Source organism: Temnothorax nylanderi, unplaced genomic scaffold, assembly GCF_030848795.1.
Source record: "Temnothorax nylanderi isolate EJ_2023f unplaced genomic scaffold, tnyl_v1.0 TNYL_tig0011_pilon, whole genome shotgun sequence".
In the NCBI taxonomy this organism is placed as follows: Eukaryota; Metazoa; Arthropoda; class Insecta; order Hymenoptera; family Formicidae; genus Temnothorax; species Temnothorax nylanderi.
In genome coordinates, this window is record NW_027249073.1 from 656,651 (window position 1) to 672,966 (window position 16,316).

Genomic DNA, 16,316 nt, shown 5'->3' on the forward strand with positions numbered 1-16,316 from the left:
CCGATGCCCCGACTATTTTCGAACGGCGCTCGCTCGGCACGAGCCTCCATCCCCCGGATGACGCGATCGTGACTTCGCACACGCGTCACGACTAAGGAAGCGACTGCCCGGCGCGAGATCGCTTCCCTTTCGTTGCCGCGGTATACGCGACACCCGACGCCACCACGACAGTCACTCGTTCACTCAGTACGCGACGCGAGTTAAATACTTACAATTCGAGACGACACGCTCTCGTGCGATCGTCGCGGGTGAAGACTCGGCGCGAAAAACGGCAAACGGCACACGTTCGGCGGCCTCCGCGCTGGCACTCGGCAAGATTTTCCACAGAGCTCAGCGATTCGGGTCAGCACGTAGCGGCGTCAGTCCACATACAACGGAAGCTGCGTCGCGACTCGTAACGTAAAATTCGAAAACCGTGAAAAGTTGACAACATCAGAGCGATCGGCGAGAACGGCTTCGCGCGGTAAGGAACATATTCAGAGCAATCGGAGTCGACCGGTCATTGCGCAGGCGTGGCGCCGCGTTCAAAGGTACGAAAGCGTTGCGTTAACTCGTATATATTATATTTCAATATTCGATTTTTATATTATTTATTACTTCTTCGTTGTCGTTGAGGCAACGTTCCTCTGCTTTTCTTTTATAACGTGCTGCCAAGTTAGACTTGGGCTTTAGGTTTTCGTTCATTTGATATAAATTGAAAAGACACTGAGATAAGTGGTAATTAATTATTAAATTATTTCGTAGAAACCACAGGTTTTAGACATTAGAACGTTGCGAATAATAAATTGAAACAAGTAAACCTAACGTGACTTTTGTATATTTCATATGTTATTTAAATATATATATGAAATATACAATATAAAAAATACTGAATATTGTATATATATATCTAGTATTTTTTCAATCTTTTTTCCATATTTTAACCTGAAAAACATCGCAAACACGCATTTCCCAGACTGCCCAGACAACGTGTACATTTCCCGCCGCTTCAAAAACAATCTTCAGGACACGAAGTATACCTACTCGTGAAAATTTTCCTCGTGCGATCGTCGCGTCATGCGTAATGGAAAGTAATCAATAATATCCGCCGTGATGCCGTGATAGCCTCCGAAGTGCCGAACGTCACCATCATAACGTCAGTCGACCGGCAAAGCACGGCAAAGCGCCGCGCGGCGCCTGTTGAAGCTCGCTCCGACGTGACACAAGGTTATGCGCTCACGTTGCCCGTATAAACGTTACAGGCACGTTATTTTCAATCGCCCCGCCGTTCCCAGAAGCCGCGCGATGGCTGCCCGACCATTCACCCGACCTCTCCTGCTCCTTGTCGTCGCTCTCGCCGCATCGCTGCCAGCCTTGGGCGACACCGCCTCCGCGCACATCCACACACATCAGCACAACAAAATCGACAGCAATGAGAGGACGGAGGACGGTGCTTTCAGTCCCCGGGATGCCGACCACTACACGGAGGGCGAGCATCACCAGGAGTTCGATCACGAAGCCATCCTAGGTGCGAATGAGATGACTGGATACGTTGCAATTTCCAAGACCAACTTTTAGAGTTCTCTTGACATCCTTGTGAATCTTTCATATTTTGCCTCAGTATTTATGAATAATAATTGAAGATTTGTAGCTTGTTCCGTATATCGCTTTGTCTTATTGAAGCTTGAAAGCTCCTTTTAAGAATAATTAGTTTCTTTGTCAACAAGGACAAAGATGAGAACTGTTTCACTGTCATCTAATACACTTGCTTTGTTTGAATACTAGTCATCTTGAATATTTTATTTCTTGTGTGAAGGAAGCGTAAAGGAAGCTGAAGAATTTGACAGACTTCCAATAGAAGATTTGTAGCTTGTTCCGTATATCGCTTTGTCTTATTGAAGCTTGAAAGCTCCTTTTAAGAATAATTAGTTTCTTTGTCAACAAGGACAAAGATGAGAACTGTTTCACTGTCATCTAATACACTTGCTTTGTTTGAATACTAGTCATCTTGAATATTTTATTTCTTGTGTGAAGGAAGCGTAAAGGAAGCTGAAGAATTTGACAGACTTCCAATAGAAGAATCAAAGAGGCGACTAGGGATTTTACTGACCAAAATGGATCTGAATAAGGACAAGTATATAGAGAGGAACGAGTTAAAAGCTTGGATCTTGCGTTCATTTAGGTAGTATCGTTGATGTCATTTTTATTTGTTCAATTATTGAAAGACATTAGTTAATTAAATTCTGTAAACAGCATGCTGTCGGCAGAAGAATCTGAGGATCGCTTGGATGATGCTGATACGAATGAAGATGGTAAAGTGAGCTGGGACGAAATTCTGCAAGACACTTACGGCAGCGATCCCGAAGATCTGGCTCTTGACGATAAGTTGATCCAAGATGACAAGCAGACATTCGAGGCTGCCGATTTGAACCAAGACGGTTATTTAGATGCAGAGGAGTTCAAAGCTTATACACATCCTGAGGAGACACCTAGAATGTTTCCACTCTTGTTGAAGCAAGCCTTGGCTGACAAAGATATAGATGGAGATGGATACGTTAGTTTCCAGGAGTTTATTGGTGACAGAGCCAAGTCAAAAGATAAGGAATGGGTGCTGAGTGAAAAGGACAAATTTGATTTTGAACATGACAAGAATAGAGACGGCAGACTCGATGCGGACGAAATTCTTTCTTGGCTCGTCCCAAGTAATGAGTGAGTACACTATAATACATAAAATGTTATAAAATTTCATGATAATCCAATATCACTCCTTTTCATAACTTTTTGTCGACATTTATTTCAGAGAAATAGCAAACGACGAAGTGGATCATCTGTTTGCGGGTTCAGATGACGATCACGATAATAGATTATCCTATGACGAGATCTTGGATCATCATGATGCTTTCGTAGGTAGCGAAGCGACGGACTATGGTGATCATTTGCAAGAGATCGAACGTTTTAATGATGAGCTCTGAAAATCAGCGATCAGTTTGATTTGATAATACTGTGTTATCTTTCATAATACTCATTCGAGATATGTATGATTGAAAATATTTTTAATACACTGCTCAAGACAATAACAAGACCATTCTTTTAAAGAATTCTATATAGTATCTATATTTGGATCCAAAACGCTTAAAATACTATGTTTGTATAAACGTGTTTATTGGACTTCAAAATCATGAAAAATATATTCAAAAACTACTAGATTTGCTAGAACTAGATTATAAATTTATTAGAGGAAATGTTCTACTAATTGTTTTGAGCAGTATATTTATCAATATTTTTTTCTTCATCTCCCTTTCAAGCCTTATCTTTAATCTATGCAGTCATTAGAATAAATTTTTTTTAAGCGACAAATTGCACATACAAAACTAACGAAATTTACACATCTAGTACATTCACGACGATTCGTAACGTACGAACCATCGTCTTCCACTTTTTATCAAACATGAGTGCCATAATAGAGAATGTGGGAAGAAAAATATATTAAGGCAACACACACACACACAAAAGTAATATTTCTTATTGTAATTACATATAGTGCGTCATTAAGTTTGAATTGCATCAATGTGTTATACTGTATATATATATATATATATATATATAATGTAATACACACATACACTCATATACATGAATTTTACATATGTATGTGGTATGTATCGTATATAGCACTATTTTTTCTTGATTTCGCGACAAATTAAGATGATTTCAGTGTAGATGATATTAAAGGAATGTGTGCATTATTCTTATAAAACAGGTCTTCGACAAATAATATACGCATTGATTAATTGTAATAAAATATTTTAACAATTTCATATTCTCTTTATTTAAAAAAAAAAAATTCTCGTGCATAAATATGTCCTCAAGTTTAAAACTGTGTTTCCGAGTTTGTTTTGTAGTTTACGCATATGGGAAAACAATTATAATTTTATTTTTAAAATTATTTCTTTACAAGCAATTAAACATAACGCATATATATTTAACATACATACATATATATGATATAATATATATATTTAAACTGGTGCAGATGTCGTTACTATCCATTCTTGCGCCCGTCGGCCGTGCGCGTATTTGCGTATTGACTTTATTGACTATTGGTATAACAGAGAAAAGTTCGAGACTCTATTCGAGACGTGTTTTAAAATTTATTATAACCTTTTTTTCCCGTAAGTAAACAGGAAAAAAGTAACTGTAAAGCTGTCAAAATAAAATGCCGTACGCTAATCAACCGTCGGTCCATATTTCGGATTTAACCGAGGAAAATGTTAAATTTCAAGTGGAAGATACTGAATTAAGGTGAGATAGGTTAGGTTAAGCTGTGGTATCAAAACACGCAACTGTAAATTAATTTACAATTAATGTTTCCTCGTCAGCGTTGCGAACAGCATGAGGCGTGTCTTTATCGCCGAAACTCCGACTATGGCCATTGATTGGATACAACTGGAAGCTAATTCTACTGTTTTGAGCGACGAATTCTTGGCGCATAGGATTGGAATGATACCATTGATCAGTGATGATGTATGTATCAACATCTCTTTGTCAAAAATTTAATATATTTTTCTCAACAAAAATGTGAAAATGCAAATAAATTTCAACGATTTAAAAAGAGACAGCACTGGTAAACCATGGCTTGTATTATTAGAGAAAACTTTCCTTGTTTAGGTGGTTGACAGGATACAATATACAAGAGATTGCCAGTGCTTGGATTTCTGTCCAGAATGTAGCGTGGAATTCACTCTGGATGTTAAATGCATCGAAGATCAAACCAGGCATGTGACCACCGCGGATTTCAAGTCGAGCGATCCTAGAGTGCTACCCGTGACATCCAGACACAGAGAAGACGATGCGAGCGAATATGGAGAAACAGATGGTTGGTATCTTATTTTTCATGTGCTAATTATAGTTATCGTAAAAAGAAGTAAAGGAATTACGATGATTGTGTTTGGAACGTTTCAGAGATCTTGATAGTGAAACTAAGAAAAGGACAGGAACTGAAACTTAGGGCGTACGCAAAGAAAGGTTTCGGAAAGGAGCATGCAAAGTGGAATCCAACCGCCGGTGTAAGCTTCGAATATGATCCGGACAATTCTATGAGGCATACTTTGTATCCCAAACCAGACGAGTGGCCCAAGTCGGAGTACAGTGAATTAGAGGAGGATCAATGTGAGCATAAGTTCTAGTAAAAATCCAAAATTTTTTATAGCTATACTTATAGCATATATGTTTTAGATGAAGCACCGTTTAACTGGGAAGCCAAACCGAACAAGTATTACTTTAATGTGGAGAGCAGCGGGGCCCTGAAACCTGAAAACATCGTCATGATGGGGATCGCAGCGTTAAAAAACAAATTATCGAATCTACAGACACAATTGAGCCACGAAGTACAAAGCGATGCATTGAGCATTCATCATTAAAAATAAATTGTAGCTTGTGTTTAATATCGAATACCTAAAATCGGAAAAATTGAACACTATATCTTATAAAATAAAATGTGGAAATCTGTAGTGTGCGCTATAAATGATTCGATATACCAATTTCACAAAGTAACCTAATTTAGAGAATCGCAGTCGAGTATTTTCGAAAATTCGAGTCTGGGAAGCTAATAAGAGGACGCTACAAACACTGACACGCACGGGAGTTCGACCAGTTCGATGGCAGAGAGAAGCCTGAGAGAAACCATTCCGGCCTTTTTCGTGGGACCCATGGGATCGTCGAAAGCCCTTGTACACTACCGCCAGTACATCCATTTTCGAAATTGGTACTACGTAGCCGCACGTTCATTTTCCGACACTCAATAAAACATCATTTTGGTCCCACGAAAAAGGCCGGGATGGCCTCTCTCAGGCCACGTTCCGTAACGCTCATATGCGCGCATTTTCTATAGTAAACGTTACGTATACTATAGATAAATGCGCGTTACGGAACGCAGGGTGAGATCATCCTCCAGTCTAGCTAGAACGGGCATAAAGTAATGATGGGGCATTAAGGAGCAATCGTTTGATGCCGGATTTAGTTGCACAAAGCTATTAGAAATATGTTTTGGAGTGAAAATTTTGATTTCTATGTTTTTTGTAAATATTTTTAAAAATATTAATTTTGAAAGGGGAGCAATTTTTGATTCTGAAGGAGCAATTGAGGAGCAATCGTTTGAGCTATAATTCATATTAAACTATGAACTTCCAGCGCCAACTTATTTCCGGTATAAAACACTACTACTTTTGCAGGTGTAGCACGGACGCGCACCAAAATGATGTAAGATGTTTTATCGGCAGTGTCGGAAAATGAACATGGCTACATAATAGTACCAATTTCGAAAATGGATGTACTGGCGCTAGTGTACAGGGGCTTTCGACAGTTTCGACGGTCCCACGAAAGGCACGAAAAAGTCCGCTTCTCTCTGTTGATCGATAGCTTGATGCTTTCGAAGTGTCAACACGCGATTTACAAGCGTTAAGTCGTTACAGTTGTTGCATGCGATGCGTTTTAATAATCGGAGTAACAATTTAAATCGCTGATACGATATACGGGAATATATCTCTAACTATAATATATCTAGCGTTTTACATAATTGATTCAGTTTAAACTTACAAGAGCCAATCTCGAGCGCATAACATTAGCGAATTTTATTAAAATGGCTGTTAAAGAGAGACAAAACGAAACCTCGTTCGACGAGATAGAATGGAACGTGGAGAACGAGATCCAACTTTTCTTCGCTATGAATGGACATAAGCCAGTCGGTAAGACGCGAAAGCCGGCGACGGGAGGTTATGTTTATCCTCGACCTCGCCTCTCTATGTTCGGGCAATTTCAACCTAACTCCAATTAACTTAATCAGCAATTAATTAATTAAAACAAAATTTCTAACTATATATAACTTAATAGATTTCTGTTCAGATTGTAGAATCCGTAATTTAATTTTTATTTTTATATATTAATTAAATAACAAAAAATTAATGCTAACAGAATGCTGCAGATATTACTTGAATTAATTGTCAATTAAGTTAATTAGAGTGATTTTAAATTTATTAACAAAAGATCACTATACTTTGAAATCATAATTTAATGGATTGTTCAATTGCAAGGTATCAATAAATATTTCCACATGGTGTGTATATGGGAAAAATTTCGTGCTGCCATCCACAAAGATGTTCCGTTGAAAATAATTTGGGATCACTTGGAGTCCATGTACGACCTTATGGCTTTGGTAAGTGACGATGTAAAGAAATGAAAGAGTTCAGATAAAAGCTTTTCCATAAAAAATTATGGAATCTAGAGCAGTTTTTTTTATTAATTTATTTTTGAATGATTTTACTTTTTCTATAATAGAATCTGTCTACTTTAAATAAAGTTACATTTGATTTATTTGATATATCAAGATAAACAAGTTACCAGATTATTTTGAATGCAATATAATACATTTAATATATTTTGTGTGATGTGTGTGTATATAAATAAATTAAATTTTTTGATAGGATGACATGGAAGATTTACCTTTTCCCGGTCATGAGATAGATTTTTCCTTACCGGAGACAGATTTTGTGGGAAGGCCTAGGAAAAAGGAAGAATTAGAGACGAAGCTAAAGGAACAGAGGGATAAGTATAAAGAGATTAAGAAGGAAAAGGACATGAAAGAGAGTTTTAAGAAAGATAGCGTCTTGCGTGATTTTAAAGGAACCAAAGACGTGGAAAAGAAAAAAGAAGAGATGAAGAAATATGTGAAGGAGATAGATATGAAAAAGGATAAGTTTAGGGATGTAAAAGAGGCAAGGAAAGAACATAAATCTTCGAAAGGTCGTTCAAAAGGGAAGGAAGATTCGGAAGAGAGCGGTATTTTAATAAACATATTTTGATCTCAATTATTTAGTAAATTTCTTCAATAGATTAGCTGCACGCAAATTGTATTTCCATTTCTTTTAAAGCATCGAATGGAAAGAAGGAGCGTAAGGATTCCGAATCTGGTCGCGAGCTCATGAAAAGGATCCCGAAGAGACCGACTCGACAAAGCGTGGATAGTTCTTCCAAAGCTTCTTCCAGTCCACGCGATACACCTCCGCCGAAACGAAGAAGAATATAACAGTCATCGTTAATAAGAAAGGCATTATTGCTTTTGTCTTACTAAGAGCCTTAATTGCATAATTTATCGTATAAAATTATCACAATATGATACTGTGTATTAATACTGTCTATTAATAACATGGATGTATATATAGACTAAGTTGACTTTATAAAAAATTTATACTATGTGCTGTAAATATATCATCTATATCTTTTTAAACAGCCTTGTCTTTGTCGATGTATTTAATACTGATAAAATATTTACTTTTGATACATCTACTAAAAAACGTGGAATTTCCATATTCAGAATTGAATCAATACTATTCGAATTTCAGAATATTTTAAATTGTGTAGTTACATTTCGTACATTCTTCTATGTTTCTTTTGTTCCGCTCCTTAAAAGCAATAATATCTATCTGTGCTATTTTAAAAATGTAAAAATTGAATATATATGTAATCGTGTTCTGACGCTAAGAGAAAAACGGATAAAAGAACAAATGCAAAAGATAGGTAGCAAATACAGATATATTGTACCAATAATCCTTAAGTTATGAGAAGTGTTCAGTTTACGGTTCTCATCGCAAGTATCTTACAAGCTACGTTCGATGAAGGGGACACAATGACAACACCGAAACTTGTGGTTACCAGCCGAGATTTATTGCAAAAGTGGAATTCTCATGCGTCAGGAATGTTTCCAAGAAAACGTGATCCCGTTCCGTGATCCTCCAGCATCCTCTAGAGACTCGGATGTCAGGAATGCCCATTGTCGACGATCGATGATCCATGATCTGCGATGCACGATCCATGATCTGCGATGCACGATCCATGATCCACGATCCATGATCCATGCGTGGGAGGGATCCACGTTCGGGAAATGCGTAGCTGGTGAGGTCCGGTAGCGGTGACGGCTGGCGACCGGTTTTCCTTTCGGCGTTAACGAAGCCCCGCATTATCGCAGCCTTCTCGCCTCGCGCTCGGACTCGAGCAAGGTTAGGAGATCGCCCTCTCGTACCGGTCCCTTCACGTTCCTGATAATCTGCCGATTCTGCTCGCCCAGGAACTCCACCTTCACCTGGGTACACTGCCCCTGCGAACCGGTGCGGCCCAAGACCTTGATAACGCGCGCCAAAACGACTGGTTTATCCATAGTGATCGCCTCTCTCACACGTGGATTGCGACTTGGAAAAGGTGTCTGGCGCAAATGGAAGAGCACGCGACAGCACGCGTAGACAAACGCTCGAGTTCTCGACTCACTTCCGGTGAGTCGCCACTGTACTGTCTATAAATGTAATTCAGGGTCCGTTCCGTTTCACGCATATGCGCGCATTTTCTATAGTAAACGTTACGTATGCTATAGAATATAGATAAATGCGCGCAAATTTTATATTTACCGAGATCAAATAAAATTATTAAACATTAGGAATAAAATAATTGTTATATATTACTGCAAGAAATATTTATTTGAATTTATCGATTGCTGTCGCAAGTAACTAAATACAAATCGAAATTGCAATAACTTATTAATGATTTTTAATTAATTTTCTTTTTTATAAAAATTATTAGCATATGTCGTTAGATTTTTCATCGTTGATATAAATAAGAGCTTGTATCTCTTTATCAAAATCGATATATTAATAAATTAATTAGTTATTACGTTATTATAGTTTTTCAAAATCTATTTGTCGTATTTGCCAAATTCTTGTAGACTTAATATCTCGTTTTCAAAATTTTAATACAATTGTCAGAGCTTTGGCTTTACTTCGAGTTTTATAAACTTTGACATAGTTTATTAAAAAGATATCGTACGATTAAATGTAAAAATAGAAATCCGAAGATACGTAGGGTTTTATGTTGTACAAATAGATCGTAATTTTTCTATTTCGATTAGATTTAAGTTGAATTATAATACTTCAAAATTTTATTAATTGCTAAATGGAATTAACTGCTCGATAAAGTTAATGCTGTTTATATCTTTCATATATTTGCTAAATTTTATCATACAGCTAAATATTATAGAATACACACTACTCGCCGCGTTTCTACCTCTCTCTCATCAGGACCGTGCTTCTCAGTCAAAATTTGAAACTGTAGAGAAATATGTGTTTCTATATCGTTTTCACACGAATAACATATCTAATATATCTGTACATATTTTTTACAATATACCGAAATTATCTATTTTATGTATAACAAACGGAACACGTCCAAAAAGGTTCACAGAAAGATTAATCTGCTTTTTCAAAAAAATGTTACTTAAAACTTTTTTTTAATTTAACATTTTGCGTTATGTGATAAATGGTATTAACATATATATAAGTTTAAAATTTTTAAAAATTTAGGATTGTTGAGAGAGATGCGTCAGCAACGTATTGTCAGATTTAACGTGTCTTTTTAAACGCGTCTGTTAATGTCGTAAGTTTTATTCATCTTGCTCAAGTTTCGCGAGTGATGAATAATACAATAATCAAATTACAATAAAATGTCATTATATTTTGACACAAGTACACTATTTCATAATCACTTATAATAATAATTCATATAAATAACAGCTTGATACTGTAGGCAACAATTAAGATGAGCTTCCTTTAAGTCCCTCTTGGTATAGCTTTCATTGATTATCAGGAATCACTTAGAGTGATTTATCCGTTTACATTTAACGCAAATACTTGTCAAAAATACTGCGTTTTGCAATATCCATATACAGTGTCTTATGTGCCGCGCTCTTTTTTTCTCGACTACAGGTTCCTTGGAAATTAGATTTGAACTTTTGTGTATAGGCAATCAAGTCGTTGAAAGTAACATAAAATCATGAAGAATAAGATTATTTCATTCACATTCCTGAACTTATTAACTTATTGTAAATTACTGTAACCCTACGTAGAACCTGTAAATGAGAAAATGTGCGCAATGCTTAGATAGTCTGCATAATCATCATTATCGGTACTTTGAAAGACAGGTTGTACATCTAAGTATAGTAGTGCCTCCCACATACTAAATAAATTTATCTCCGCATATGAATAATGTATTAATAAAAACTGTTGTTCTCTCTCGTAATATGTAATCGTTTCATGATAATACATAGACAAGCATAATCAATAATTTATGCAATAAATTATACATGTATATATTATCTAATTACGTGCCAAATCGCAAAGTATCTTCTCAAAATTTTCTTTTTAAAAGAACACTTATAGAAGGTATGATTTTTATATATTAATTCAACTTAACTAAAATTTGACGTACTCAATCAGGATGCTTCGGAATTCTTAGCACCAGTGTGACTTATGAATTTTTCTCACGATTCGTAGATATCGCGATTCATAATAAATTGCCGAACTATTTAAATCATTGTCGCAACAGTAATATATTATATACCTTACTCAAATGTAAAATGCATTATATCTTGCATTTATATTATTTTGTATTTATTTACCAATATAGAATAAATGTAGACACATATTGCACGTGTCGGATATACCTTAAAAATAAGTTGAAGATCCAAGTCTTTTTACGTTTCTAACGAAACTTGTACATATTCGTGTACATCTTGATTTGAATCAGCGTTTGAAATCGGTATAATTCCAGTAAATTCAACTTTCGATGCTGTTCAATACGAGAAAATTTACTTTACGTCAATCGCAGCATTTCCATTTTCACGAATAACTCTCACGAATAACACTCACGAACACATTTTAGCATAACAATCATAGCAACGAAATACTAATTAATCAAAATTGTACCGTTTCTCCCTACTGACTCGAATGAATACTTTGTTGTAAATGGACCCTGGCATATATTATAATCGCAATTACAAGAAGCTCTTATTGTAGCTACATAATTTGCACCATGAGGTACATATTTAGTGTCACACAAAGAACTTCTTACATTCAGTCAAAGACTTGTCTTATTTTTATTTCGGTTTTTTCCCCCAACAGTAACATTGAAAGCTGATGAAGGCTTTCAAACAAAAATATATATTTACTTGAAGCACTATAAACATTGAATTTATGTGTTGAGACAGCATTCTCGAGTAGATGCTCTTTTTTTTCATTTTTGTGTCCCCATCGTCAGTTCTATTACTTTCCGAAGCAATGTCCAATCGGTGAACATGGAAACGTTATTACATTGGATAATAAACTGTCGACATTAGTACACAACACTGAATGAGATAATCAACAGGCTAACAATATATATATCCGCAATAATTTTACTGCCATAAGTTGGTGGAAAGCGTCTGCCCGGGTATCGCGGCAGTGGCAGGCTTGCCCGTCGTAGAGGCAAAGTTCATATCGCCCAGGGACATCTGCGACATTTGTTGTGGCAACTGAAACATAGATTATGTCATAAAAATGAGATTAATTTCGTTTAAATTATGTTTCGACGAAAATTTGTTACTTTATTTATATCCATGTCTTGTGGAAACTATGATTACGTAAATTGTGGAAACTATACTTACATAAATTTGGAAAATATGATTACGTAAATTGCACAAGACACCGTTGAAATTTACATACCTGAGCAGCAAATGCAGTGCTTTGTTGTTGCTGTGCTGTTAAATTAAAGAAAGGATTGCTGCCGGGAGCTGGTTGAATATTCTGTGTCAGCATTCCACTCCATCCATTATTGCTAGCAACATTACTTTGTCCTAACTGCATCATCTGTGAAATCGGAGAAAAAACGAAGTATAAAAAGAGACTAATTATTAACGTATTTAGCAATATCACGCAAGAAACGTATGTATATATACCATTTGAGGTGGCATTGTAATGGCAGCATTAGGTACACCATTTAGTTGATTCATTTGTCCTATATGCAAGCCTAAAGGATTGGCTCCTATAACACCTATCGAATTAGGATTCGCTATAATCTGATTTTGATTGACAGGTATCTGATTTGTAACCGGCATTTGCGTAGGAAGTTGGCCAAGTTGATTCAAAGAGCTTTGTTGCCCAAATGCACCCACATTAGGCATTTGCTGTTTATATGGTAAGGAGTGTTGAGGATACACTCCCCCTGAAATATATCACGCGTTAGAAAACATAATGAGATATATTTAATTATACAATCTTATTAATGTTGCACATTTCTATCTTATGCATTACCTGAGACACCATAAATCGCTGGTTGATGACTCGGAGTACCGTATAATGCTAAAATACTGTCTTTTGTCATCTTGCTTTTTTCCTGAGGTAGCGGAGTCGGTTGGTTAAAGAAGCTTTCCTCTTCGCTTTTACTTGCGATAGTGGTTGTTTTACTTCCATTAGAAGCGTCATTTCCAGTTGAAGCTACCGAAGCAGGCGGTGCAGACAAAAAGGAAGAAAATACGTCGTCTCCAGAACCATTTACATTTGTTTGGTTAGTTGCTGGTGCATCTGTTAATGACAATGACGTGAAGAAAGCTCATGTTTCATGAATTATAGTGACAGAATTTACACACACAGAATATACAATGCAATTTTCTCTGTACGAGAAGCAACTATACTCTGATACAATTACATTAAAGCAATAGTAAATGAGATTACATTCTAAACATATAAAAAACATACCAAGACCTAAGAGATCGAGGATTGCAGAACTTTCTTTTGTTCTGCCCAATTTAGGACTGACAGAACTTCGAGGTTTTGGCAATTGAGGCACTACTTCCGGCTTTTTTACAGGTGGAAGTACAGTCGATGTAGCTTCCGTACTTTCCTTTTTTCGTCTACGTTGTCTTTCGGCTTCTTCATCAAGTTCTTTGTCCCAATTTACCTATGAAAATTATTTATTAGTTAAAGTATATAACAAAATATCATCAAGTTTTGGCATGTTTAACATTTATACATTTTTATATATAATATTATATACTGAAAGAGATAAGTATTAAAATAGAATGTGATAATCGTACTTTTGGTAAAGGAGGTTGCACCCATTCTCTAGCTATATATTTTTTATGTTCATATTTTGCCCGAATAAAACTTTCCAGGCTGCAATCCGTTTGAGGTCTTCGAAAACTATCTGGAAGATTGGCTTCGTAGACTGCTCTGGCACGAGAATTGCCCATTTGTTGTAAACTCTAGAAAGTTGAACATAGTTAAATTCATTATACATATAGTTAGATATTGATTTTTAAATGCTTAAAACATTCTTATATTAATTATCGAAGTTACATGACAACAAATAAAAATTTAAAAAAAGCAGAGCTTCAAAATATGAAATATTTCTTTTATTTCTAAAATTTATAAAATGTTTAAAAAAAACATTTAAAATGTAAAGCTTATAAAAAAATAAGAATTAACCTCAGATATAATACGAAAAATATTATAAAAATTGACATTTTTCCATAGAAAGCAAATATTATAAATTATTTATATCTATTTCTTTACGAAAGATTAATTGGATGCAGTTCTATCAATGCAGAACCAACTCCAAAATTTTACTTTTCCACTGGAGCAATTTCGCAAACATTAGAAATAAAATTCTGTATCTATCAACGTTATCTTAAATATAATGACCGAACTATAATCCTCTTCAAATACAATTCCATATGTTATATGCGTTTTTAGAAAAACTCCTGTCCACAATACAGAACAAAAATCAATACAGAACTAAAAATCACGAAAATGTTGCTCAAATCATATTGCATAACTGTATCCAATTCTATTTCACAATATGAGTTTACAAATTTTTAACATTTTTAGATATTTTTCGATATAAAAGTTTAATAAGTAAACAAAATCATCTTCCATTAAAAAACTATGAACCATATGTCTGTTACATACCACTACTTGTTCTGGTGTCCATGTGTCTAAATTAACAGACTTAACTTTGCTTATGTGTACCCCAAGGTTTCTGTGAATACCAGCACATCGAATACATAAGAAAATCCCCAAATTCCAGCTAGCCCATCTTGGTCCTGCGAAATGTAATTTCATCAAAGACATAAATAATTCCATTACTTATCTCTCATCCACGCATTTCGCTTGGAGACTCGACGCACACATGCAGTGCGATAAACAACTATCAATAACAGTATCATGCCGACCGAGCTATCTAATATTCATGACTATTAATTATAAGTTCTCAACACTCGATGACATATCAAGTCGCGCAACAACGGATGCGTTTTTTTCCACTGATCCTCGAAAGAGGGAAAGAGAGAGGCGCACAAAGGAACGCGCTCTGATTTTTTTTTTCGAGGTGATACCCGATGAAATTAATGTGAAATTCGGGAGGACCTTGACGATATTGGCGAGTGACAGCGCGCTGACAGATATGTCACGCGGAAATGAAAAATCCATAACGTCTCGGCGCGTTATACAGAGCAGGTCGTTCCCGTGATCGATATCGACGAGTCGACCCTCAGGAAGGAGCGCTCGGACGGCACGTCCAACGCGAAGGGAACGACGCTCGAGATTCGAGGACTCCTCGAAGGGGAAGCGGAGATAGGCGCATCCGTGTCCGCGGCCGACGGAGAACAAACCTTTCGCGTCGCAGTCGACGCAGTACTTGTTATCCTCGTCGCGTAGCATCTGCGTCAGGAGATTCTGACATTTCTCCTGGATCTGCTTGGCGCGCTCCTTCTCGTGACGGGACGTCATTCTCGTTGGGAGCGTCTTCGCGAAGGGATCGGTGACGGTGAGTACGGGTTCGGGGACCACGCGCGACCGCGACACCCCGGTGTCGCCTCCCCGCGATAACGCTGGACAAGCAGGACAAGAGCGCGGCGCGACGGTACGACCACGTAACGGATTCCGCACCGCGGAGATCCCATTATTCCCATTTGCCCCGGCAGCAGAGTCGCGCGGTTGACGTGGTATCATTCTGGTCGTAGGTAAATTTCACGTCGTTTATCCAGCGAGATTACCGACTGATCCTCCTACCGACAATTAGCAATTAGCATTCCACGAAGACGAGGGATTGTTCATGGTGATTGCTCTTCCACCATGAGATTGTTTTAAAACTGACTGTGCGATCGCGGATCGACCGAATTCTTTCTTATCTCTGTTATCTCTGTTATCTGGTTATCTCCGTTTTCGTTATCCATGCGATGGCCAATCAGCTTGCGACTTTTCTCTGTGAATGAATTCAAGGATCAAGCCAGAAGAATAAAAATTGATAAGCCGATTCGAAGTTATCTATCGTAATTTTTAAAGCTATCAAATCCGCCTGCGCATAAACCTGCATGACTAGGCCTCGTATTAGATTATTACATTAATTAATTCATTTTACGAATTTATTTAAACTATCAATAAAAAAGGATATTTTTTCGGAATATTTTAAATGTAAGTGTACGTGTT

General features: G+C 36.7%; 5 protein-coding genes and 1 long non-coding RNA gene across 7 annotated transcripts in view; 3 read left to right on the forward strand and 3 right to left on the reverse strand.

The window, feature by feature from the left end:
* Positions 1 to 1,128, reverse strand: part of LOC139767630 (uncharacterized) — a 41,727-nt gene extending 40,599 nt beyond the window's left edge. The window contains exon 1 of the long non-coding RNA XR_011717188.1: positions 1,024 to 1,128. This is a non-coding gene — a long non-coding RNA (uncharacterized lncRNA). The remainder of the gene's footprint in view (positions 1 to 1,023) is intronic.
* LOC139767626 (reticulocalbin-2) lies at positions 79 to 3,795 on the forward strand. Of its 2 annotated transcripts, XM_071697085.1 has the most exons (5): positions 79 to 530; positions 1,242 to 1,507; positions 2,014 to 2,161; positions 2,233 to 2,688; positions 2,780 to 3,795. In XM_071697085.1, exons 2-5 carry the CDS (start codon positions 1,285 to 1,287, stop codon positions 2,949 to 2,951), a joined length of 999 nt encoding a protein of 332 aa, XP_071553186.1. In that variant the 5' UTR covers positions 79 to 530; positions 1,242 to 1,284; the 3' UTR covers positions 2,952 to 3,795. The 2 variants fall into 2 exon arrangements, with proteins under 2 accessions (XP_071553186.1, XP_071553185.1); XM_071697084.1 differs by lacking the exon at positions 79 to 530 and having other exon boundaries at positions 933 to 1,507.
* A 266-nt stretch (positions 3,796 to 4,061) lies between these two features.
* Positions 4,062 to 5,489, forward strand: Rpii33 (RNA polymerase III subunit RpII33). Its single transcript, XM_071697086.1, has 5 exons — positions 4,062 to 4,281; positions 4,359 to 4,503; positions 4,648 to 4,855; positions 4,942 to 5,148; positions 5,215 to 5,489. The coding sequence occupies exons 1-5, from the start codon at positions 4,196 to 4,198 to the stop codon at positions 5,397 to 5,399; spliced, it is 831 nt and encodes a 276-aa protein (XP_071553187.1). The 5' UTR covers positions 4,062 to 4,195; the 3' UTR covers positions 5,400 to 5,489.
* An 847-nt stretch (positions 5,490 to 6,336) lies between these two features.
* Mrgbp (MRG/MORF4L binding protein) lies at positions 6,337 to 8,260 on the forward strand. Its single transcript, XM_071697093.1, has 4 exons — positions 6,337 to 6,722; positions 7,068 to 7,189; positions 7,458 to 7,812; positions 7,905 to 8,260. The coding sequence occupies exons 1-4, from the start codon at positions 6,617 to 6,619 to the stop codon at positions 8,057 to 8,059; spliced, it is 738 nt and encodes a 245-aa protein (XP_071553194.1). The 5' UTR covers positions 6,337 to 6,616; the 3' UTR covers positions 8,060 to 8,260.
* Positions 8,261 to 8,675: 415 nt separating this feature from the next.
* Positions 8,676 to 9,256, reverse strand: LOC139767636 (small ribosomal subunit protein eS28). Its single transcript, XM_071697095.1, has one exon. The coding sequence runs from the start codon at positions 9,185 to 9,187 to the stop codon at positions 8,990 to 8,992; it is 198 nt and encodes a 65-aa protein (XP_071553196.1). The 5' UTR covers positions 9,188 to 9,256; the 3' UTR covers positions 8,676 to 8,989.
* A 743-nt stretch (positions 9,257 to 9,999) lies between these two features.
* On the reverse strand, positions 10,000 to 15,978 carry LOC139767633 (stromal membrane-associated protein 1). Its single transcript, XM_071697091.1, has 8 exons — positions 15,500 to 15,978; positions 14,799 to 14,932; positions 13,925 to 14,092; positions 13,587 to 13,788; positions 13,143 to 13,412; positions 12,788 to 13,053; positions 12,555 to 12,698; positions 10,000 to 12,364 (listed from the first exon to the last, which is right to left on the reverse strand). Exons 1-8 carry the CDS (start codon positions 15,837 to 15,839, stop codon positions 12,248 to 12,250), a joined length of 1,641 nt encoding a protein of 546 aa, XP_071553192.1. The 5' UTR covers positions 15,840 to 15,978; the 3' UTR covers positions 10,000 to 12,247.
* Positions 15,979 to 16,316: the final 338 nt, after the last annotated feature.

Coding starts and splice junctions, on each gene's coding strand:
- LOC139767626 (XM_071697084.1), top strand. CDS start 1,210: ATGCGCTCACGTTGCCCGTATAAACGTTACAGGCACGTTATTTTCAAT. Junction 1,508..2,013: donor CGATCACGAAGCCATCCTAG/GTGCGAATGAGA, acceptor TCTTGTGTGAAG/GAAGCGTAAAGGAAGCTGAA. Junction 2,162..2,232: donor TGGATCTTGCGTTCATTTAG/GTAGTATCGTTG, acceptor TTCTGTAAACAG/CATGCTGTCGGCAGAAGAAT.
- Rpii33 (XM_071697086.1), top strand. CDS start 4,196: ATGCCGTACGCTAATCAACCGTCGGTCCATATTTCGGATTTAACCGAG. Junction 4,282..4,358: donor GTGGAAGATACTGAATTAAG/GTGAGATAGGTT, acceptor TTTCCTCGTCAG/CGTTGCGAACAGCATGAGGC. Junction 4,856..4,941: donor CGAATATGGAGAAACAGATG/GTTGGTATCTTA, acceptor GGAACGTTTCAG/AGATCTTGATAGTGAAACTA.
- Mrgbp (XM_071697093.1), top strand. CDS start 6,617: ATGGCTGTTAAAGAGAGACAAAACGAAACCTCGTTCGACGAGATAGAA. Junction 6,723..7,067: donor GAATGGACATAAGCCAGTCG/GTAAGACGCGAA, acceptor TTCAATTGCAAG/GTATCAATAAATATTTCCAC. Junction 7,190..7,457: donor TGTACGACCTTATGGCTTTG/GTAAGTGACGAT, acceptor ATTTTTTGATAG/GATGACATGGAAGATTTACC.
- LOC139767636 (XM_071697095.1), bottom strand. CDS start 9,187: ATGGATAAACCAGTCGTTTTGGCGCGCGTTATCAAGGTCTTGGGCCGC.
- LOC139767633 (XM_071697091.1), bottom strand. CDS start 15,839: ATGATACCACGTCAACCGCGCGACTCTGCTGCCGGGGCAAATGGGAAT. Junction 13,413..13,586: donor CCTCGATCTCTTAGGTCTTG/GTATGTTTTTTA, acceptor TGTCATTAACAG/ATGCACCAGCAACTAACCAA. Junction 13,054..13,142: donor AGCGATTTATGGTGTCTCAG/GTAATGCATAAG, acceptor GATATATTTCAG/GGGGAGTGTATCCTCAACAC.